The sequence below is a fragment of the Crassostrea angulata genome, chromosome 1, assembly GCF_025612915.1.
Source record: "Crassostrea angulata isolate pt1a10 chromosome 1, ASM2561291v2, whole genome shotgun sequence".
Classification (NCBI taxonomy): Eukaryota; Metazoa; Mollusca; class Bivalvia; order Ostreida; family Ostreidae; genus Magallana; species Magallana angulata.
In genome coordinates, this window is record NC_069111.1 from 30,564,131 (window position 1) to 30,582,287 (window position 18,157).

General features: G+C 32.7%; 2 protein-coding genes across 12 annotated transcripts in view; one reads left to right on the forward strand and one right to left on the reverse strand.

The window, feature by feature from the left end:
* LOC128175685 (1-phosphatidylinositol 3-phosphate 5-kinase-like) overlaps positions 1-7,085 on the forward strand; it is a 29,324-nt gene extending 22,239 nt beyond the window's left edge. For 6 of the 7 annotated variants that reach the window (XM_052841506.1, XM_052841520.1, XM_052841533.1 and 3 more), the window contains 11 exons: positions 1,516-1,577; positions 2,027-2,167; positions 3,310-3,411; positions 3,842-3,938; positions 4,239-4,318; positions 4,443-4,546; positions 4,640-4,768; positions 4,884-4,986; positions 5,290-5,451; positions 5,556-5,615; positions 5,713-7,085. In XM_052841506.1, the coding sequence (XP_052697466.1) occupies positions 1,516-1,577; positions 2,027-2,167; positions 3,310-3,411; positions 3,842-3,938; positions 4,239-4,318; positions 4,443-4,546; positions 4,640-4,768; positions 4,884-4,986; positions 5,290-5,451; positions 5,556-5,615; positions 5,713-5,834 (1,162 nt within the window). In that variant the 3' untranslated portion in view covers positions 5,835-7,085. The remainder of the gene's footprint in view (positions 1-1,515; positions 1,578-2,026; positions 2,168-3,309; positions 3,412-3,841; positions 3,939-4,238; positions 4,319-4,442; positions 4,547-4,639; positions 4,769-4,883; positions 4,987-5,289; positions 5,452-5,555; positions 5,616-5,712) is intronic. The other variant, XM_052841546.1, reaches the window with a different exon arrangement.
* A 2,377-nt stretch (positions 7,086-9,462) lies between these two features.
* On the reverse strand, positions 9,463-18,126 carry LOC128175727 (androgen-induced gene 1 protein-like). 5 transcript variants are annotated; one of them, XM_052841581.1, is made up of 7 exons: positions 18,032-18,126; positions 16,716-16,924; positions 12,647-12,790; positions 12,388-12,489; positions 11,998-12,113; positions 10,515-10,666; positions 9,463-10,059 (listed from the first exon to the last, which is right to left on the reverse strand). In XM_052841581.1, the coding sequence occupies exons 2-7, from the start codon at positions 16,875-16,877 to the stop codon at positions 10,013-10,015; spliced, it is 723 nt and encodes a 240-aa protein (XP_052697541.1). In that variant the 5' UTR covers positions 16,878-16,924; positions 18,032-18,126; the 3' UTR covers positions 9,463-10,012. The 5 variants fall into 5 exon arrangements, with proteins under 5 accessions (XP_052697541.1, XP_052697532.1, XP_052697547.1 ...); XM_052841572.1 differs by lacking the exon at positions 18,032-18,126 and having other exon boundaries at positions 16,716-16,955; XM_052841587.1 differs by lacking the exons at positions 16,716-16,924; positions 18,032-18,126 and adding an exon at positions 15,373-15,560.
* Between the last annotated feature and the right edge of the window lie 31 nt (positions 18,127-18,157).

The following is an 18,157-nucleotide window of genomic DNA, read 5'->3' on the forward strand; positions in this document are numbered from 1 at the left end:
AGTGTGTACCAAAAGCCGTCTTCATCGAAACAGACACAATCGATCTTTGAGAAAGGAGTGTAACTGCATGTAACGGCATTGACCACGCGACGAATCAACACTGATCAACAGGTGGCTGATAAAAAATATAAAGAAAAGACGTATGCATTGGCAAAATGTTTTTATGCAAGGGACGATGGCTTAATATTCAATTGCAGCTGTAATTAGGAATTAAACAATCAAGTTTTTTGACGGAATAAGTTAAGTTAATCAAATATATGTACATGTACATGTTTACACGTGATGTCGACTGTCTTTCTCCCGCGGTATTCAGGAACACGTACTTGTGTAAAAAAAATCGCTTGCATCTTTCCTTTCGTTTAATGCATTTCACCGTTTGACAAAAAACCCACAACTAGCTACTTATACATGCTATCGCTTATTCTATATAAAGGTATAGGAATATATATTTACTTATGTACGTACATTGACAATGTTAACTTTGCCATATAATTGGATTTTTTTTCTGTTTGTTAGCAATGTTCATGTATCTCATGTTCTACTGCAATTGAATACTACCGTGGTACTTAGAAATAATGCTTTTTAAAAATGCAGACTTTACTGGTAAATTCTATTGGCAAAATACTGAAAAAACTCAAGATTCCATGTACAGATTCATCTGACGTCGCAAACGTCAAACTATGACGTCATTGATGATGCACAATATAAGCATGAATACACAGTATAAAATTACTAGATAAAACATGTTAAAGTTCAGTTTATATGCATTTCTTCCTCAAACATTTAATAAAATGATGATATTGTAAATAATCACAAATAATTCTTTATCATCATTAATTAAATTCTGCTATTTCAATAAAAAGGAAGCAAATAATTACCCTAAAATAGAGTGGTCTGTTTTTATTTTCTGTTACTAAAATTTTCAAAATTTGTAAAATACATATTGGCCACACTTGAGTACCTCTACGAAATTTTGCAGGCAGAAGCATTTATGCAATATCTCTCAGTTTTAAAAGTTTCAAAGAGGTACTCAAGTGTGGCCACATTCAAATTTAGGAAATACTGCAGTAAAATCTACAATTTTCAGCTATTTTTAACGATCATAGTATGTTTGATGATGCGCATGTGCTAAACGGTGGGGCCGAAGTGGAAAAATTTCATATGCATAGAAGCAGAATATTGTGCCCTACATTATAAGTAATTACAATTTGTATTGTTTCAAACTTGAGTTTTGTGAAAATTTTAAGGCACATTTTGATGTTTCGTGGCTCTAGCTCTTTGTTGTAATTACTGGTGTCAACATTTTTTTTAGACATCATGTGGAATTGTGCAAGTTTTTTTTTTCACAATGAAGTTCTATTTTGGAACATGTAGCTCTACAAATTGTCATTATATTTTTCCTGCAAAGGTTTAGTTCTCAACTATTTCAGTCATAACTGGTATATGTTTGTGCTATACTGGTTTTAAACTTTTGTATGTATGCATATGATAATATTTTGAGTATTTTGTTCATAGGGAGTTCAAGTTTAGTAAATCTATTGAACATGACACGGCATCAGCTGAGAGTTCTGAGACAGGTAAGAACACAGATTGATTGATTCTGCTTATCCTTTGACAAATCTTGCTGTGTCAGTATTGTGCATTTAATATATCATATAATATTGCTTCTTTTTGCTGTGGTTATTTCAGTACCAAAGTTATAGTGAATAGATTTACACCAGCACAAATCTTTCATTAGATATTGATTGTCTCATAACATCTCTTCTTTCTTGTTTATAAAGTATTTATTTTCTTCATTGAAATGAAATTCAGATATAAATTAAAAAAAGGTTTGTTGTCACATAAATATGTCTTCTACATAAAGTTGTGGAAACAGTCAAACAGCTAGCAATGGTGAATGTCTGCTACATGTAAAAGTTGCATTGATATGCTACTTGACTGTATTTATATTATACTTGTACAATTGGCTTTCATTGTGATGTATACCTGACTTCGGCTTCCTCTACATTTTCAAACCCACCTGTAGGAAGAAAACATGGATCTGGTGTCTTGTCCTTTTTACGGGGGTCAAATTCTCGAGATACGAGCCCCAAACCCCACAGAAAGCAGGAGTATGTGGACACAGTGAAGTACACCCCTAAAATAGACCTAGACAGTGTCGAAATAGGTAAAACCAGCCCTCACACACTATCTGTATGGCATAAATCACTTTTCATACACAAAAACTTTATCTGGCAATAAGTTCAGATTTTGTGAAGCTCGCATCTTTGGTTCATAAAATAGAATTTCTTATGAAGGTATCTCTTACTTGTCATAAGAAGTAAATCTTCTGATAAGAGAATCACTAGAGTGAGTAGGGTCGTGCATCACAATGTATTTCATGAATGAATTTGTGAAAAAAGATATCTTGTGAAGGTAAAGTGATCTACAGTTGAAAGTAAACTCATTTCCTTCCCAAAACAGATCTGGAAAGTGCCAAAATAGGCAAAACCAGCAACAATACAAGAAGTATGTATGTACGGTTGCCTGTGTATCTTAAATCTTGTTTCCATATTTTTTTTGGTCTATACACATTTCATTGTAGACAAAATGTACTCACATGGAATGTCACCAAATTTCTAGATGAATGTAAATGAAGTATTGTTTAAAAATACTACACTCGGGAAGAACTGACTACTGTTGAAATCAGACTTGTCTGTCTCAAGTTCAAATTGCTTGCTATTAAGAGTAGGCATTGGGTCCATAGGCTATTGGTGCTTGCCTATTGGAGTTGTGAATCACCTTTCTTATGCATACATGTAGATACTTTTTTTGGTGAAAAAGTTAAGTTGCTTCAAACTTTGTAGCTATGATAGATATACGTTTAAGTTTAAGTTTAGTTCTATATTGATGCGTTGGTCATGTCATGTTGATATATAGACACACAGATGTAAAAAATGATAGAAAATGCAGATTTCTGGTCATCGGTTAGGTCATGTACATGTATTCAAGATGTAATAAATAAATAGCTTCTTCACGAATTTGGATAACCACTCACATACCTAATATAGTGTGTACTTTTATTAACTTCATGTATGAGACATATTTGTATATGTTTTACATAAAAATATACTGTAAGAAATAAATGAATTACATTATCTTAATCACTTATATTCATCAGAAATATGTTATTGAAACGAATCAAACATTTTGTATTCGTTTATGTCAGTACAGTACATATGCCTTTGGTATATCTGTTTTGTTTCTAGCTACCTGCATATGAAAACAGTTGTTTATAAATTTGTACATGTACTTCACTGTGTGTTTCAGATGATGTCCAGGACGGGCGGTCTATATTTACCTCCAGTATCCCAGCAGACGTAGACAAAAGTCGCACCAGTAAACAGACAGCCCTCGTCCACATACAACTACGTGAGTACATTACTAAAAATATTTGTAATTATGTATTAATTAATGTATCATGTTTTCATGTTATAAACTGAATGGATTATATTAATCCTTCGTCTATCTGTTAAATGGTACATTGAGGGTTAATGAGAACAACATAGTTAATTAGACATACATGTATATCTTTGATATAACATTAATAAGGAAAATCCCATTCCAATGACTTTTTTTATATCTTGATAAGATATAAGTTTTCCATCTTGAGGCCTCATAGCAAGTACATGTACCATATTTGACCAACGGTATAAAAACAATAAACATGTGCATAACTGTAGATATGGGGCATAAGAATTTACAGATAGAAATTAAAGCAATTTTCATAAAGCGATCGCAGAGCAAATTTTCAAATGTGTTTTCCTTTTCAAATGCAGGATGACTTTTTTTTTTTTTACAGAGTTCTCGGACAGCTCTACCAAGTTCTACTGTAAGGTTTACTTTGCTGAGCAGTTTCGACAGCTGAGGAAGTTGATTTTTCCAGATGGAGAGGAAATGTAAGCTATCATTTTCTCAAGGAACTTATCTACAGTGTCTACATTATAATTAAAGTTAAGCTGTACCTTCAATAGATATAGGTTTAATTTTCACTTCTACCTATATTTTATTTGGGGGGGGGGGGGGGGAATGTCTTTGCAAAAAGTGTTCTTCAGCAAAGAGATTTATCTTAGTGAATATATAGAGACACATGTAGCTTTTAAATAACACCTGGGTTACAATCAATTACTGATAAACATGCAATTACTGCATGGTTAGCATGTAATTACTCATAACTGAAACCTGTCTCTCCATTTAAGGTTTATCCGCTCTTTAAGTCGATGTAAAGTTTGGGATGCCAAGGGCGGTAAATCTGGATCCGCATTCTGCAAAACTCATGGTAAGTTGTATATACCTTTTTTTAGATTAATTCAGGTTGATATGTGATGTAGATTACTTGTACATACATATACAGAACTCAAAACATAGTACAACAATATGTCTGTCTAACCTTTGTTTTGTAGACAACAGGTTTATTCTGAAGCAGATGTCTAGCACAGAGGTGGAGATCTTTGAGAAATTTGGCTTTGAGTATTTTCAGTACATCAGCAAATGTTACATGGAACAGGTATAGAGTTACTAAACAAATTTATCCATTGTGAATTACACATGAACTATCTCAAATATGAATTCTTTATATTGGTGGGGGTTTTTTTTCCAGAGACCCACAGCTTTAGCCAAAATTGTGGGTGCCTTCAGAATTGGTTTCCGCAATAATCAGACAAACAATGACCTCAAACAGGATTTGTTGGTCATGGAGAACCTGTTCTATAACTGCAGTATATCTCAGGTTAGACTTGTCATAGTACTTAATAGATAGTCTAGCATGAGGTTATGGATGATGATATATTTTATATATAGTTTTCAAGAAGAGAGAACTGATTAGTTTTCTATTTTATCTCTAGACTTTTGATCTCAAAGGCTCAATGAGGAATCGGTTGGTCAACCCGTCCAAAATTCGCAGGTCCGAGCAGGAGCTTGTTTTGTTGGACGAAAATCTTCTCAAGTGTACGTGTCTCAATTACCATACATTTATCAGTTCTAACAATTTTTTTCCTCTTTAACATACATGTACATGATGGGTTCAGAGCTATATGTAAATCAAAGCATTTTGAATTCACAGGCTGGCTTACTTTTATGAAAAAATAGTCATACCATTGGTAATTAAGTTGATATAGTTATTTTTAATGCACTAGGAGCAAGTCTTTGTAGTTTGAAAGACTTTTAAATATCTCTGCTCTGTGCACATAAAGAGTTAGAAATAGACAGAGAGTGAATATTGATTATAAGGGCTGTTAATCATTATTTCAGTGAGTGTTGATTCCCCACTTTATGTGTACCCCCATTCCAAGACCGTCTTGAATCGGGCCATAGAGAGGGACTCGGAGTTTCTGGCCATGAACTTTGTGATGGACTACTCGCTCCTTGTGGGTGTTGATGAGACCAAAAAGGAACTGGTTATTGGCATAATAGGTACATACAGCCACCTCATGTTTATGAGTATTTTGTGCTCCAATAAGTCAAATCTTTGGTAGCTTTGTAGACAGTAAAGAATTATTTTCCATGTTTTATTTTAGATTACATTCGCACTTTTACCTGGGACAAAAAGCTAGAGACATTGATAAAATCAACAGGAGGTAAGCAGGCTACTGGTACTTAATGAATAATTATTAACAGAATATGAATGCAGAAAGATACTTTTGTTTTCATGTTCTTGGTTTTCATTTATTTCAGGAAAACAGCCCACTGTTGTGTCCCCTGGAATCTACAGAACTCGGTTCCTGGAGGCCATGGAACGGTACTTCCTTCCTGTTCCAGACCAGTGGAGCTTCCTGGGGCGGGATATTGAGTACTAACCGGGAAGGAATTCTATAAAACACTAAGCATAATTGGTGCATATCAGAAGCAATCAAGCAGAATGATCTTACTGTCATATTGATTGAAAGGGGACCACCGAATGACAAGGAAGATTTGATTAAAAGGGAACCAGCAATTAGGATTTCACCATTCAGTGTTCATCAACAAGGTTGTAATTTTATCCCAACAACACTCAGAGATTCCTTGTATAAATGTACATGTATATCAAGAATTTTGTTTTATTGTTTTTGTACCCCTGCTCCAAAGGAGACGGGGGAATTATTAGTTATCCAGGTTCAGTCAAGGGTGTACAGGGATTTACCCCGGGTGAGCCAGGATAGCAATTTTATTTCCTATGTAAACCAAATAAATATGTTTCCCATGTCCAATCAAGGGTACCGGTATATTAGACTTTCAAGATATGCCATTTACGCATTTAATGCATTGTGACATCACATTTTTTACCCCAATACGGTAATTTACACCCGGTCCATTAGCCAATCAAATGTCATGTTCCAAGCTACGTAGGAAACAAATTGTTTTACCCTTGTGTGTCTTGTCTGTCTGTCTGTCCATCCTTCTGTCTATCTGTTTGTAACAAAAACTTCTGTTGCATTTTTTTCAGCAATTTTGATGAAAGATGCTTGAAATCTTAACGTATTCTTTGTTTAGGCATGCCATATATTAGGATATATTTTTGTACATGTATCAATTGGATGGCAACTTCTTGTTAAATGATGACTTTGTTTATTTTTAGCCTAGATTTTTAAACAAATTTTTGTCAAAGATTTCTCAGCAACTATCCATTGCAGATGCTTGAAAATTTAACTCACTATTTGTTTAGGCATGCCATACTTTGGGAATTATTTTTGTACCAATCGGACACAACTTTCTGTTGAATGTCAACTTTGCTTATTTTGTATATTCATATCAGAGCGGGGGTATTATTAGTGAGCAATGTCTCACAGATGCATTGTTTGCTAGAAAGACTGAGCTTATTTAAATGTAGTGTTATGATTTATGATGATTTCATTTTCATGAGATCTGTGATACAGTCGGATCATGTGCCAAATTTGTTTTGTTTCTTTCGGTAATCTGATGCTTCTTTTTTTCAGTAATCTGATGCTGCAAGCATTTCAGTTGTGATCAATTATTGAAATCATTCAGTTTCTGTGAGCATTGATTTGCTTCTTGTGTGTGTGTTCCACTTCATTATTTCATGATTGCTCATTAAAACAAATTTTAATTTTGCTTTTGTACATTAATTTATATATAGTACTTTATCATGAAAAAGGACTCACCAAATTATAATAACTTATTGTCCCCAAAATCAAAGATTCCATGCCAAGAGATTGTTAAACATATGCTGAAATATGTGGGTTGTTAAAACCTTGTAGAAGTTAAGAATACTCAACTAAATGAGGTATACTAGTTATTTTATGAGTGAAAATTGATGTCTTGAACTCTTACATATTTTCACAAAATTGACATTTTTGAGCAAAATTGAAGTTTTATTCATCTCACTTCTGCTTGATCAGAAACCATTATCCATGTATTCTAATATGATTTGTAAAAAAAACAAAACATTAATTATTCAAATTAAGTGTTATTAGCTAGATTATCCATATAGATGTCCTTTTCCTTTGCAAAGGCATTATTCATATTTGAGAATTTTAGCGTAATGTATCATTTTCATAGCAATACTATAACGTGTATATTCAGCAGTTTTGACCAATAACTATAGGATAGACTGCATAGTTGAACACAAAATCTGTTTTATATAATTATGTTGTTATATGTTTTGATATGCTTTAACATTTGTTCAATTTTACTCAGTAGACACTAATTTGAAGCATAATATCAAAAACTTTTATCCTAGTTTCATTTTCCTAACATCTGATCTAAAAATGAAAAACAAAATTTTATTGCGAGATGTGCTTCTCTTGATTTTATGCGGATATTAATTCCTTTCATTTAATTAGGAATCTACAATAGTCTTTTAAACATTCAGATTAATTACAAGGTTGGGAAAACAATTAAGTGATTAATGTAATAGATTGTTTCTTAATGAATAGTTGGATAGTCAAATAGTCAAAATGATGTAATCAGAAATACTAAAATAATTTCCAGGTTTTTATTAATATTACTTTTTAAAGAATATACTGTATTTACATGTACAAATGAAAAGTTAGGTGCTGTAAAGATGTATTTTCTGTAAACATTCAGTGTCCATTGTTTTGTTTTTGTTTTTTGAGAAATGTGCAATCCATGTTTGGTGTTTTCTTTCTGCATCTTGTGTTTTTGAAATTCTATGTCACCTATGTTTAGCCATAATAAATACTTTATATAAAAATGTGTCTATTTTTATTGTACATTCTGTACAGGCAGTTTAGAAGTTTGATTTCTCAACTCTTATATTAGGCTGTACAAATTACAGTCAGGTGTGATGCACTGTTTTGGTTAAATCATTTGTAAGTTTACATGTTGAAGGACCAATTACAAGATGGAGTGGATTGCAAAAATTCCAGCCAATGTGACAGTTTTAAATAAATCCAAGATGGTGGTGAAATGTACCTTGTGTTTTCTTAAATAAAGGGTATATATTTTTATTATGAGAAAAATATATAACGTCAGGTGCCACTGATTACATTCTATGCTCAATGTTACTCAATTGCATAGTTTCCTTTGGAACAAACAAATCTTACTTTAATTATTTTTTTTCTTTGTTTTACAGCTAAAAATGACTCATTGCCAACATGTAGTATTCCTTACATTGTCTTAGATTTTCGCCTTTATTCATGATTATATGCATTTTCTGTTTGTATACAATGCATTGACTTGCATATTTGAGGTTACTTTTCTGCTAGCTTGGAATAATGCATAAAATTTGTTTATTTCATCATGACTCAGTTACACTGTGATGTTAGATGTACACCCAAATGTGTAAGATCTGTACAGTTGTCTGTAAATACTTTCAACTGTTAAAAGGTCTGTGACCTTTTATCATCCAATGGCAGTTTATATAAAACATGTTTACTGCTGAAGCAGTAACAGCTAGAGCACTGCATGTACCGTACATTAACCTGTTTAATTTCAAGATTTTGCCAAACTTGTTTCAGGTTTTATGTCTACATGAAGCATTTTATAAAATTTTCAATACAACAATCTCTAGCATTTCTTTTGGAACTATCTTGAATGACATGTAGTCGAAGGAAATCTTAATATGAAGAAAACGTTTAATATGATTTAATGTTTTAGTAAATTAAAAATGAAGATAAAAGACAGCATATATTGTGATAATTTATTGCAAACTAAAAAATACCCAATTAATCTACACAATCATACAATCAAACAAAACTAACACTCAATCAACAAGTTGTGGAATCCATGATCTACAAAAATAGATTGTTCACTTTGGACAGGGCTTTTTGTGGTATAGTATTTGAAGAGAAATACAAATTCTAGCAAGGGTATTTAAACAGTTTTAAATGTTAAAATGCACAACTTTTTCTACTCTCTAGTGTTTATTTATCATCGTTTTAAGTAAGAACAGAAAATGAAAGGGAAAAAAAAGAAATTTTAATTTGTATAAATAATTATTCTGTTTACAGTAAATGGATTGGGGGGGGGGGACCCCACTTTGGTTGATATAAATCAAGGTTTATAAAAATATCATTAAAATCACTGCTACCTAAACATTGTACAGTGAGGTCTGTCCAGGGGAGCTAATTCCGTAGTACAACATTTCTCTTCTGATAAAAAGCTTCCATCTGAGTTTAAGGTTCTTTTTCTCATTCAATAAAAATTTTATCTTACTGAAAAATTAGTAAGTACATGAATGTAGCCTGTATATCAAATCTCATAATAATGAGGAAAAAATAATTAATGACCTGTGAAACTCAAGTGACAAAAATTCCTTGATTGTCATATAACTGGATTAAACAGACGAAACAAATTGATATGCTACTTGGTAAATATTTGCTCATTAAGTTTATGTACAATTTCTTTTTCAACTAAAACAAAAGAAAGAAAACAAAATGTTTACAAAGGTTCTGAGTAGAAAGTTAATAACTTTGGAAAGAAAATATTATTTTTGTCCCCTTACAACACGAAATGTGGAAAATCTGAGTCAGATCATATGGTTTTCTCTAAAAAAGGCAACTATGATATTCTCTCATCAACTGGATTTCTTCTTCTTTTTCTGTGCATGACTTCTCTCTTCACCTGCAAAATAATTGTTTATTTGTCAGAGATTAAATATATCAATAGTGTTATTGTTGTTAAAATAGATACCTAATAAACCTCTTTTATTATACAGCCAATATAATTCAAGGACCAATATGGTTGTACATTGTTATTTATGGAGTAAACTACAATCAATTATCACGTCATTGTAAGTGAGTGAGAGGACCTAGCTATTGTGCCCCAACAGATGCAGTGATATCTTAGTGATTGCAGAAACAGGTGTATATTTGTCAATATGAGGGAAATTAAAGTGTGCAGATCAATATACAGGTGCCAGATGGATAATGGGATACAAGTAATATACCGGTAAACAGAAAATTACTGGACAGGATGACATTGATTGAATAACACGTTTACAAAAAATAAGTCTAGATTTGATGTCGGGAAACATTCTCTCTCTCTCTCTCTCTCTCTCTCTCTCTCTCTCAACTTACCCCAGATTGTTTTGTTGATAAACTCTCCCAGAAGATAGAGAAATACGAATAAAACTAACATGGCCAAGATAAATACCACTTTCTGATGTGGCTGTAGGACTTTAAGGATTGGGTACACCCATATGTTGGCATAGTACGCCACCCACAGGATCCTGTAGACAATAGCAACATGACATAGTCACCAAGTAACTCAATGTAATCATACTGGTTTTTACATTCAACAGCCATTAGAACATCAAAATAGTTGTGCATGTATATTTTCTATTACCCAGAATTGGAAAATTTTCTGTAAACTTGCTACGAGGGTTGTTCGGAAATTATTGAGACAACACAAATATCTCTCTTTCTAAGCGGCCGATTTTAATGAAAGTTTGTATGAACATTGAAGAAACATAACCGAATAAATGAGCTAAGTAATACTACAAAATAATTAATAGTTTGTTTATGACAATACATAAACAAGTCTGTGGTCGGGGTACCCGGCGCAGGCACACACTTGGAGTTTAAAAAAGTTAAACATCTTTATTTTAATGTTGTTAGACTTACCATTCTTGATAAAAGAAATCAAATTATGTATGTTTATTTTTCTCTTTATTGTGACTAACTTTTGTGTAAGTTTTACTGGTGTATGAGTTGAAATACAAGGAAATTACTTATATATTTACCAAGCAATTGAAATCTGACTGAGACGGTTCATTGAATTATTACGTCAAGGCGGCGCAGCGAATACACATAAAATTGGTGTGAACCTCGGAAAAAGACATTTTTGGCCAATAAATTGCCTGAATAAAAACTCTACGATGAAAAAGGGTCAAAAGCTTCAGTAAATCGGGTTTTTTTCAACTGATTGTTAAACTAGACTTAAAACAAAGGGACTAAATACCTGTATCAAGTACTTTCACACAAACTGATTTTAACAGTTCTAAGATATACAGAATGATTGTAAGGGCAATTTCACAGTAAGTTTACTTTTGGGAAGAAATAACTTGATTTTTTCACAAAAATTAAAAAATGGAAAATATATTCAACTGTTGCAATTTTGAAATAAAAAGAAAAGAAGAAAAATGAAGAATAGTTTATGTTTCCCTTTCGTTTGTAAGGTGTTTATAAAATAGGGCCAAGGAAAAACATTAAAGTAACATTGCCATGATTTTGTGGTTGGGCCAGGTCATTGGATGTAGGCAAGTTTGTTAGCGTACCAGGAATGAACAAATAATGTCATCAGCTTCAACATGTTTACGATAATAAAAGACATCCTGGTTTATATCCTGGTGAAATTTCAATGATTTATCTTTTTACACAAGGAAGTTAGATTAAATGTCTCAATAATTTGCGAACAACCTTCGTACATAAATATTCAGTTACCAGTTTTTTTTTGTCCTTTTTTTTCACATGTGTATGTGATGGTTACTAATCCAATCTTTAGATGCAACAAACTTTATATATTCCATTGTATATATTTTATGACTTATTGTAGACTTACCAAGTCAGATAAAGCAATGCTAGAGACATAATTGTAACAAAACCAGCCTTCCGACTGGGATACTGGTGGTACACTAGGAACTTGTCTACCAACAGGAAAGGTAAAATGGTGGTGTGCTGAAAAATCAAATACATCAAGTTTCTTAATTTTGAACCCCATTGATATCTTTGTGGTAATCTCTCTTTTAATCTAGGTCATGGAATTCACAGATGTCAAAAGATTGAATTCAGGTTTTTGACTGGGGTCAAGGTCATTTACTAAGGTCACATGTCAAATATACGATATCTACAATATAGTTTACTGAATAAAGTCCAGCAAATTCTACAATATTTACAAGGAAATTGTTTCATCAATTTGAACATGAATTGCAAGAATATATTTACAAATTACCATAACGTGATTTAGCCATGATGGAATGACTTTATCTAGTGCTTTGGGATAAACTAGTTCTCTGTCTATAGCATAGATACCCCAGAAAGTCAGTACAACAAACTGAAAAAAACAACACACTTCATCAATATTTACTAAAAATTCCAAATTTGAAATTCATTCATTATCAATTACTACATGTAGTACTATAGTTTGAAGGTTTGAATACAACCATAATTTAGAAAATGCAAAATAGAGATGTACAAAAAATTTTTCCTACCATTCCTAGTGGAAACACAACGGTTGCTAGGAAGTTGTCGCGCCATCTCTGTAGTTGACATCTCTCTCCTCTTCCTGATGGTCGAACATTAGATCCACAGAGATCATTCGCCACACACAACCCAAAATACACTGTCTGGATTATCTGAGAAAAAATAAACAATTTTCTTGATTCTTATACAATTTTTTTTTAAATACTGTATTGAATACAGTGTATTCAGTAGATCACTTAAAAATGCTTCAAAAAATCACGCTTTCATTGATGACCTTAAAACACTATTTGAATATTTCATATCAAACATATCAAAGATTATGCATAGATTACAGGCCACAGTATCAATATTGTCTATATGTACATTGTGATTTACTAATCAAGGAGATAATGATCATTTGACTGAATGGATATAAAGACTAGTTACAGTCAGTTTCCATTGATCTTGGTTTTTTGGTTTGGTTTTTTTTTGGGGGGGGGGGGTTCAGATACTATGTAGTATTTTCATATTATTGGTATATATCTTTTCCTCTGACAATGGATGAGTTAAAAAAGATCCCAAGAAAGATTTCAAATATTTCTCTGATAATCTTACTTAACGCTGTCATTTTGCTTACTGAGACAAACTATGCTTACAGAAAAATCCTATCATAAATGACCATAACTTTACAGTTAAATGTTTTCAATCAATTCCACATTACATGTATTCTGATCATCCCATACCATCACTGAAGTTTGCTTTAAGATAACATGTAAAGATGTCAATACTCAAAGCAGAGCTCTTTTTATTTAGGGGTAAAAGGGGAAAAATCTAGATATCAATTTTAGCAGAGATAGCTTTCAAGGTAAAGTGCAGTTTTGAGTTAACGTATATTTCTTAAAAGTTGCTTGGACCAAGGACACTGGGACAAACTATTTACAGTCAAACTTCGTTATCTCAAACTAGATGGGACTGTTTAAAAACTTCAAGATATCCAAGTATTTAAGATACTGAGGATAAAATACTGAAAAAATAAGTGGTTTGGACTTACAAATCACTTCAACATATCCATTGTATTTGAGATATCAGTGCTGGAGATATCGAAGTTCAACTGTATATCATCAAACACTGAACTTACAAAGTACCAGAAAGTAAGATATTTAAACTTTCCTCCAAAACCATCAATTGTTAAGATGGATGTTAAAACATCCGGTGCATCCTCTGCCCTAATCTCCGTTACATTAACATACAGAGAATATGACAGAAGAATCCACACGGACAAGTGGAACACCAGTTTCACAACAGCCATTGTTCCCATGTTCACCGCAAATCCCATTCTCAAGTGATCATTTAAATTAGTGTACTTGACACGTTGATTCAATAGATTCAGCAGTTCTCTACACTTAGATAAACTGTAATATTAAGGGCTCACATGCTTGAGGTCTGAATTATGGTCCCAAAGGTTGCTGATATGGTTCATACACTATTATCTTTGTAAGGATGTGAAGTTCACCTTGCCCCTTATATTGAGAATTTAATTACATGTAACTGATCTTTGAAAGACCTTTAGCATTGATAAAATTGCTTGCTTGAATGTTGTTTGAATCATTTTTGTTCCAACTTTCTCTGAGGGCATTCATTGTTTAGTGATAGCAAGCATGACATTTACAAACTTGACTTTGTTAGGGTATAATATAAGCAAGTGAAATTCATGAATTGAATATTGAGGTCAGATGTTATTTCTGTATACAAATTTTTACATCCTTCCTAAAACCCTCACAAAAACTTGCCTATCTTAAGGATGTGGATCAACATTTATATATTTTGCAATGATTTTCCTGATATTTGATTTACCTTGATCAGATGTAATATCTAATTCAGCTGCTTCACTATAGCATATAAATTTTAGGTAGATGTATTAACTCCAGTTATGTAGTATGTACTAATATATGTTTTAATTACCTTAATTTATCTTTAAACAACAAAGGTTAGCATAGATTTCATAAAATCTTCTACATATTGTGTTTTTTAAGTTTAAGAAAAATTTTAAAATCTCTTTTTATTCAATTTATAGGTTATACTATTTGTCAAAAGCTTTTCTATTATTTCATACTCTTTGTTAAACCAAGATTAATTAAATTAGTAAAAACTAAGCATTTATTTATTTAAAAGCACCATGCTACTAAGATAATCCGCTCTCTGGAAATTCTCAAATCATATTTCTTCATTTGTCCAACATATTAAAGATAATCCGCAAGGCACAAGTTTACTTACGAAATACCAAAAGGTCAAGTATTTAAATTTCCCCCCGTATCCTTTGTATGTCATCAAAGTGTCGTCTGGTCGTATTTTAACATACAGATGGTTGTACACAAACGACGAGAAAATCACAAGGAAAACGGTAGAATGATACAATTTAACCACTGCTCCCGACATTTTTGTAAACTGTGTTTTGTCGATGCGCTTGGTAAAAGTGAAAGTAAAAGTAGCGGTAGAAAACAGGTGCCCGGTGTAAGTTGTCTTCCCTTTTTACGTTAGACTTTGTACTTTTCTATCTATTTTTATCATCAAAAGATCAATATTTGCAGCCTTAACGTTGATTAAAGTTGTCTAAGGTTAGCAAAAGCCTCTTGCATGCGATACTTTACTTTCCATAAAATTTCTGATCAATTATCAAGCGTAAATAGCATATGATATGCATAAATGCAACTGCAGTGCACAAATAAATTTGGCTAAGAAAGTCATAATGACCTACCATGTTAATAAAAGTAAGGTATTTGAATTTTCCACCGTAAGTTTCCCATCCCATAGGTAGGAGAAAAATATCCCAGGTTAACCCATAAACTTGAGTGGCATACACAGGTAAGAAAAACACCAGCGATTTCGAGACCATCTTCAGCAGATGAAGGCACTAAACACCCGAAATAAAGAAAAACGCTACCAGGTCGACTAGGTCATGAATATTTATGAGTAGGAATAAATTATAATGATTGGAAAACTTTAAACAATCGATATCATTAAAAATCTTTTTGAGAATCGGGCTTTGTTTCAATTTAATGTTAATTAAGTTTTTATAATTTTACTATAGTGAAATGACACATAGTCACTTCCTTATCTTTTGTTCCCAGCGAATGCGATAATATTCTTTTTTATACTAAATATCAAAGTATTAAATGATAAGAGAGACAGCACATATCGTAAGTCAAAGCTCTTAGTCAGATCTCTCAACTTCACAGCTATATAGTCTTCTCAACCTTTGCTCGAAGTCGATTATATCGATCTTAATTGGATGGGATATATAGTGACTTTATAATTGATTCAGGATTCGAAGATAACGAGCATATTTCCGTTGTTTATATTGATTACATTCCTTTTTTGTGTCTAAGCATAAGTATCAATTGACAAGTGTATATATTGTCACAAATAGAGGACTTATATAATTATGAATAATTACGACTGAATCACGATCAAACTCAATAAAACTGAAATAAAATCAAAATTAATACTCAGTGGCTTTTCCCTGTTTGAAATATAACAATTGATTTGATCGTGATTCGATCTTGGTTATTCATACACCAGTCGTCTATTAAATATATACACTTGCCAATTGATACTTATACTTCTAATCACGGTCAAACTCAATGAAAATCGAAATTATTTAGCTTTTTTTCTATTGCTCTGAAAGTGATTGAGGTCAAGGTCGGTGTCTGAAGGTCAATCAGTCATTTGACATGGGTATTGATCCATTTCAATAATTAATCATATTTCTAATTGAGATACACACTGACTGTGTAATATGTTCAAGATGTACGTTTAAAACCAAAGCATTACACACCAATGTAGAACCGTAAATAATATAACCATGGAAACATGAAAACAAACTATGCAGTGATTCCTTCACAAAATGCATAGCAGTATTGATCTTTTTTTTTCTGTACAACGTACACCGTTGAAACCTAAATTCACTCGACCATGTAAGACCATGGCATGTTTCGCTTGGGTAAGCACGTACGATTTGCAAGTGGCCGAATACACAACTATTATAACCATGGCTGTATACATAATACTACGCAACTATAGGTATATATTTGGACTTACAAAGTTCCAGTTGGTCAGGTATTTGAATTTCCCTCCGTATCCCCTATAGGTAAACACTGTCTCTGTTTCATTGGTGACGATGTACTTGCAATCATAGATATAAGCCGCTGCATGGGCTATAAACAATACCGCATGATAACCCAAGATCGGCCCAAGCTCCATGGCCAACTACACACCGTACTTCCGTGAAAGTCCTTGTTGAAACATGCCTATGGGTAGCAAAAACATGGCGTGTATTATATTTACCTTAGTTAGCCTTGGATTCGTGTAAGTCTTGACATTTAATGAAATCTATAGCAAGCCTGGCATTAAAAGAATGCAGTTAGAAGACGCGCCGATTCCTCTTGGAACAATATATATATATATAATTCATGCGTGAAGGGTTTTCAGGGTTGTGTAGGTACAATTATGTAACAAAGTGGCTTTTCAAATAATGAAATGAAGAAAAGAAAGTATCAACATTACAACCATATATATATAAAATATCGACCAATTTTTTAAAAGGGTTTTGAATTACTTTTCCTTTTTATTCGAAACCACAGAGCATACATAAACTTCACCGTCCGTCGTGCGTATTGATTAGACAATCGCAGACTTGTTGCGTAATGCTGCGAGAGGACACTTGCTGAACAGATGTGTATGCATGATATATCATTTTTTTTTCTATCATATTGATTCTATCCCCCGGGATTAAATGATATTCCACGGATACAAAAAGATATATCTAAATATTGTATTTTTAGATACAGCGTGCGGCACTATCAGTTGCAATCGTAATAGGAGCCTCGAGATTGTGTTTTCCTCATTTTATTTTTTAGGTTATAATTTGTCTTGAAAAGATAATAATTATTAAGATGATAATTTAAGCCAAAATATTTTTAAAGTTTTCCCACAATCTCACCAATTACTGGTTTGAAACATAAATCTTGACGTAAAGAGTCCGTTCTTACATGTTCTTTATCCAATACATAATATTATAATTTGCAAATTTCTTACGGTTTTTAAATCATATATATTTTTTTCAATCTTACACTGAAATCACACTGTTTATGGAAGAACAGTGTCTGTCTGTCTGTGCTCGATCTAACGCACTGGTGTGGATCTAGATACTTAGAAGCAACATAAGCCGATGATCGGAGTATGAGATTACCAGCAGAACAAGTATAGTATCTCTTGTTAATCTCTCTCTCTCTCTCTCTCTCTCTCTCTCTCTCTCTCTCTCTCTCTCTCTGCTAATATAGCACTAGCAGTATAATTTGAATTATGCCCCCCTCAAAAAAAAGTACAATAACTAGAGATAAGATGTTTTTACTTACAGATACTTGCGAATATCCATGCGTGTACTACATATATACTGTACGCGTGGACACAGATGTTTGTATAATCGGAAGTCAGGCTACTTATGTATACCAACCCACCTCAGTATTCATGATAATCTTCAT

Excerpts from the sequence above, each read along its gene's own strand:
- LOC128175727 (XM_052841556.1), bottom strand. The coding sequence starts at position 15,053 with ATGTCGGGAGCAGTGGTTAAATTGTATCATTCTACCGTTTTCCTTGTG. Across the intron at positions 12,791-14,891 it reads ACTTGACCTTTTGGTATTTC|ATAATCCAGACAGTGTATTT; the intron begins GTAAGTAAACTT and ends ATTTTTTCTCAG. Across the intron at positions 12,114-12,387 it reads CATGGCTAAATCACGTTATG|CACACCACCATTTTACCTTT; the intron begins GTAATTTGTAAA and ends TTGATTTTTCAG.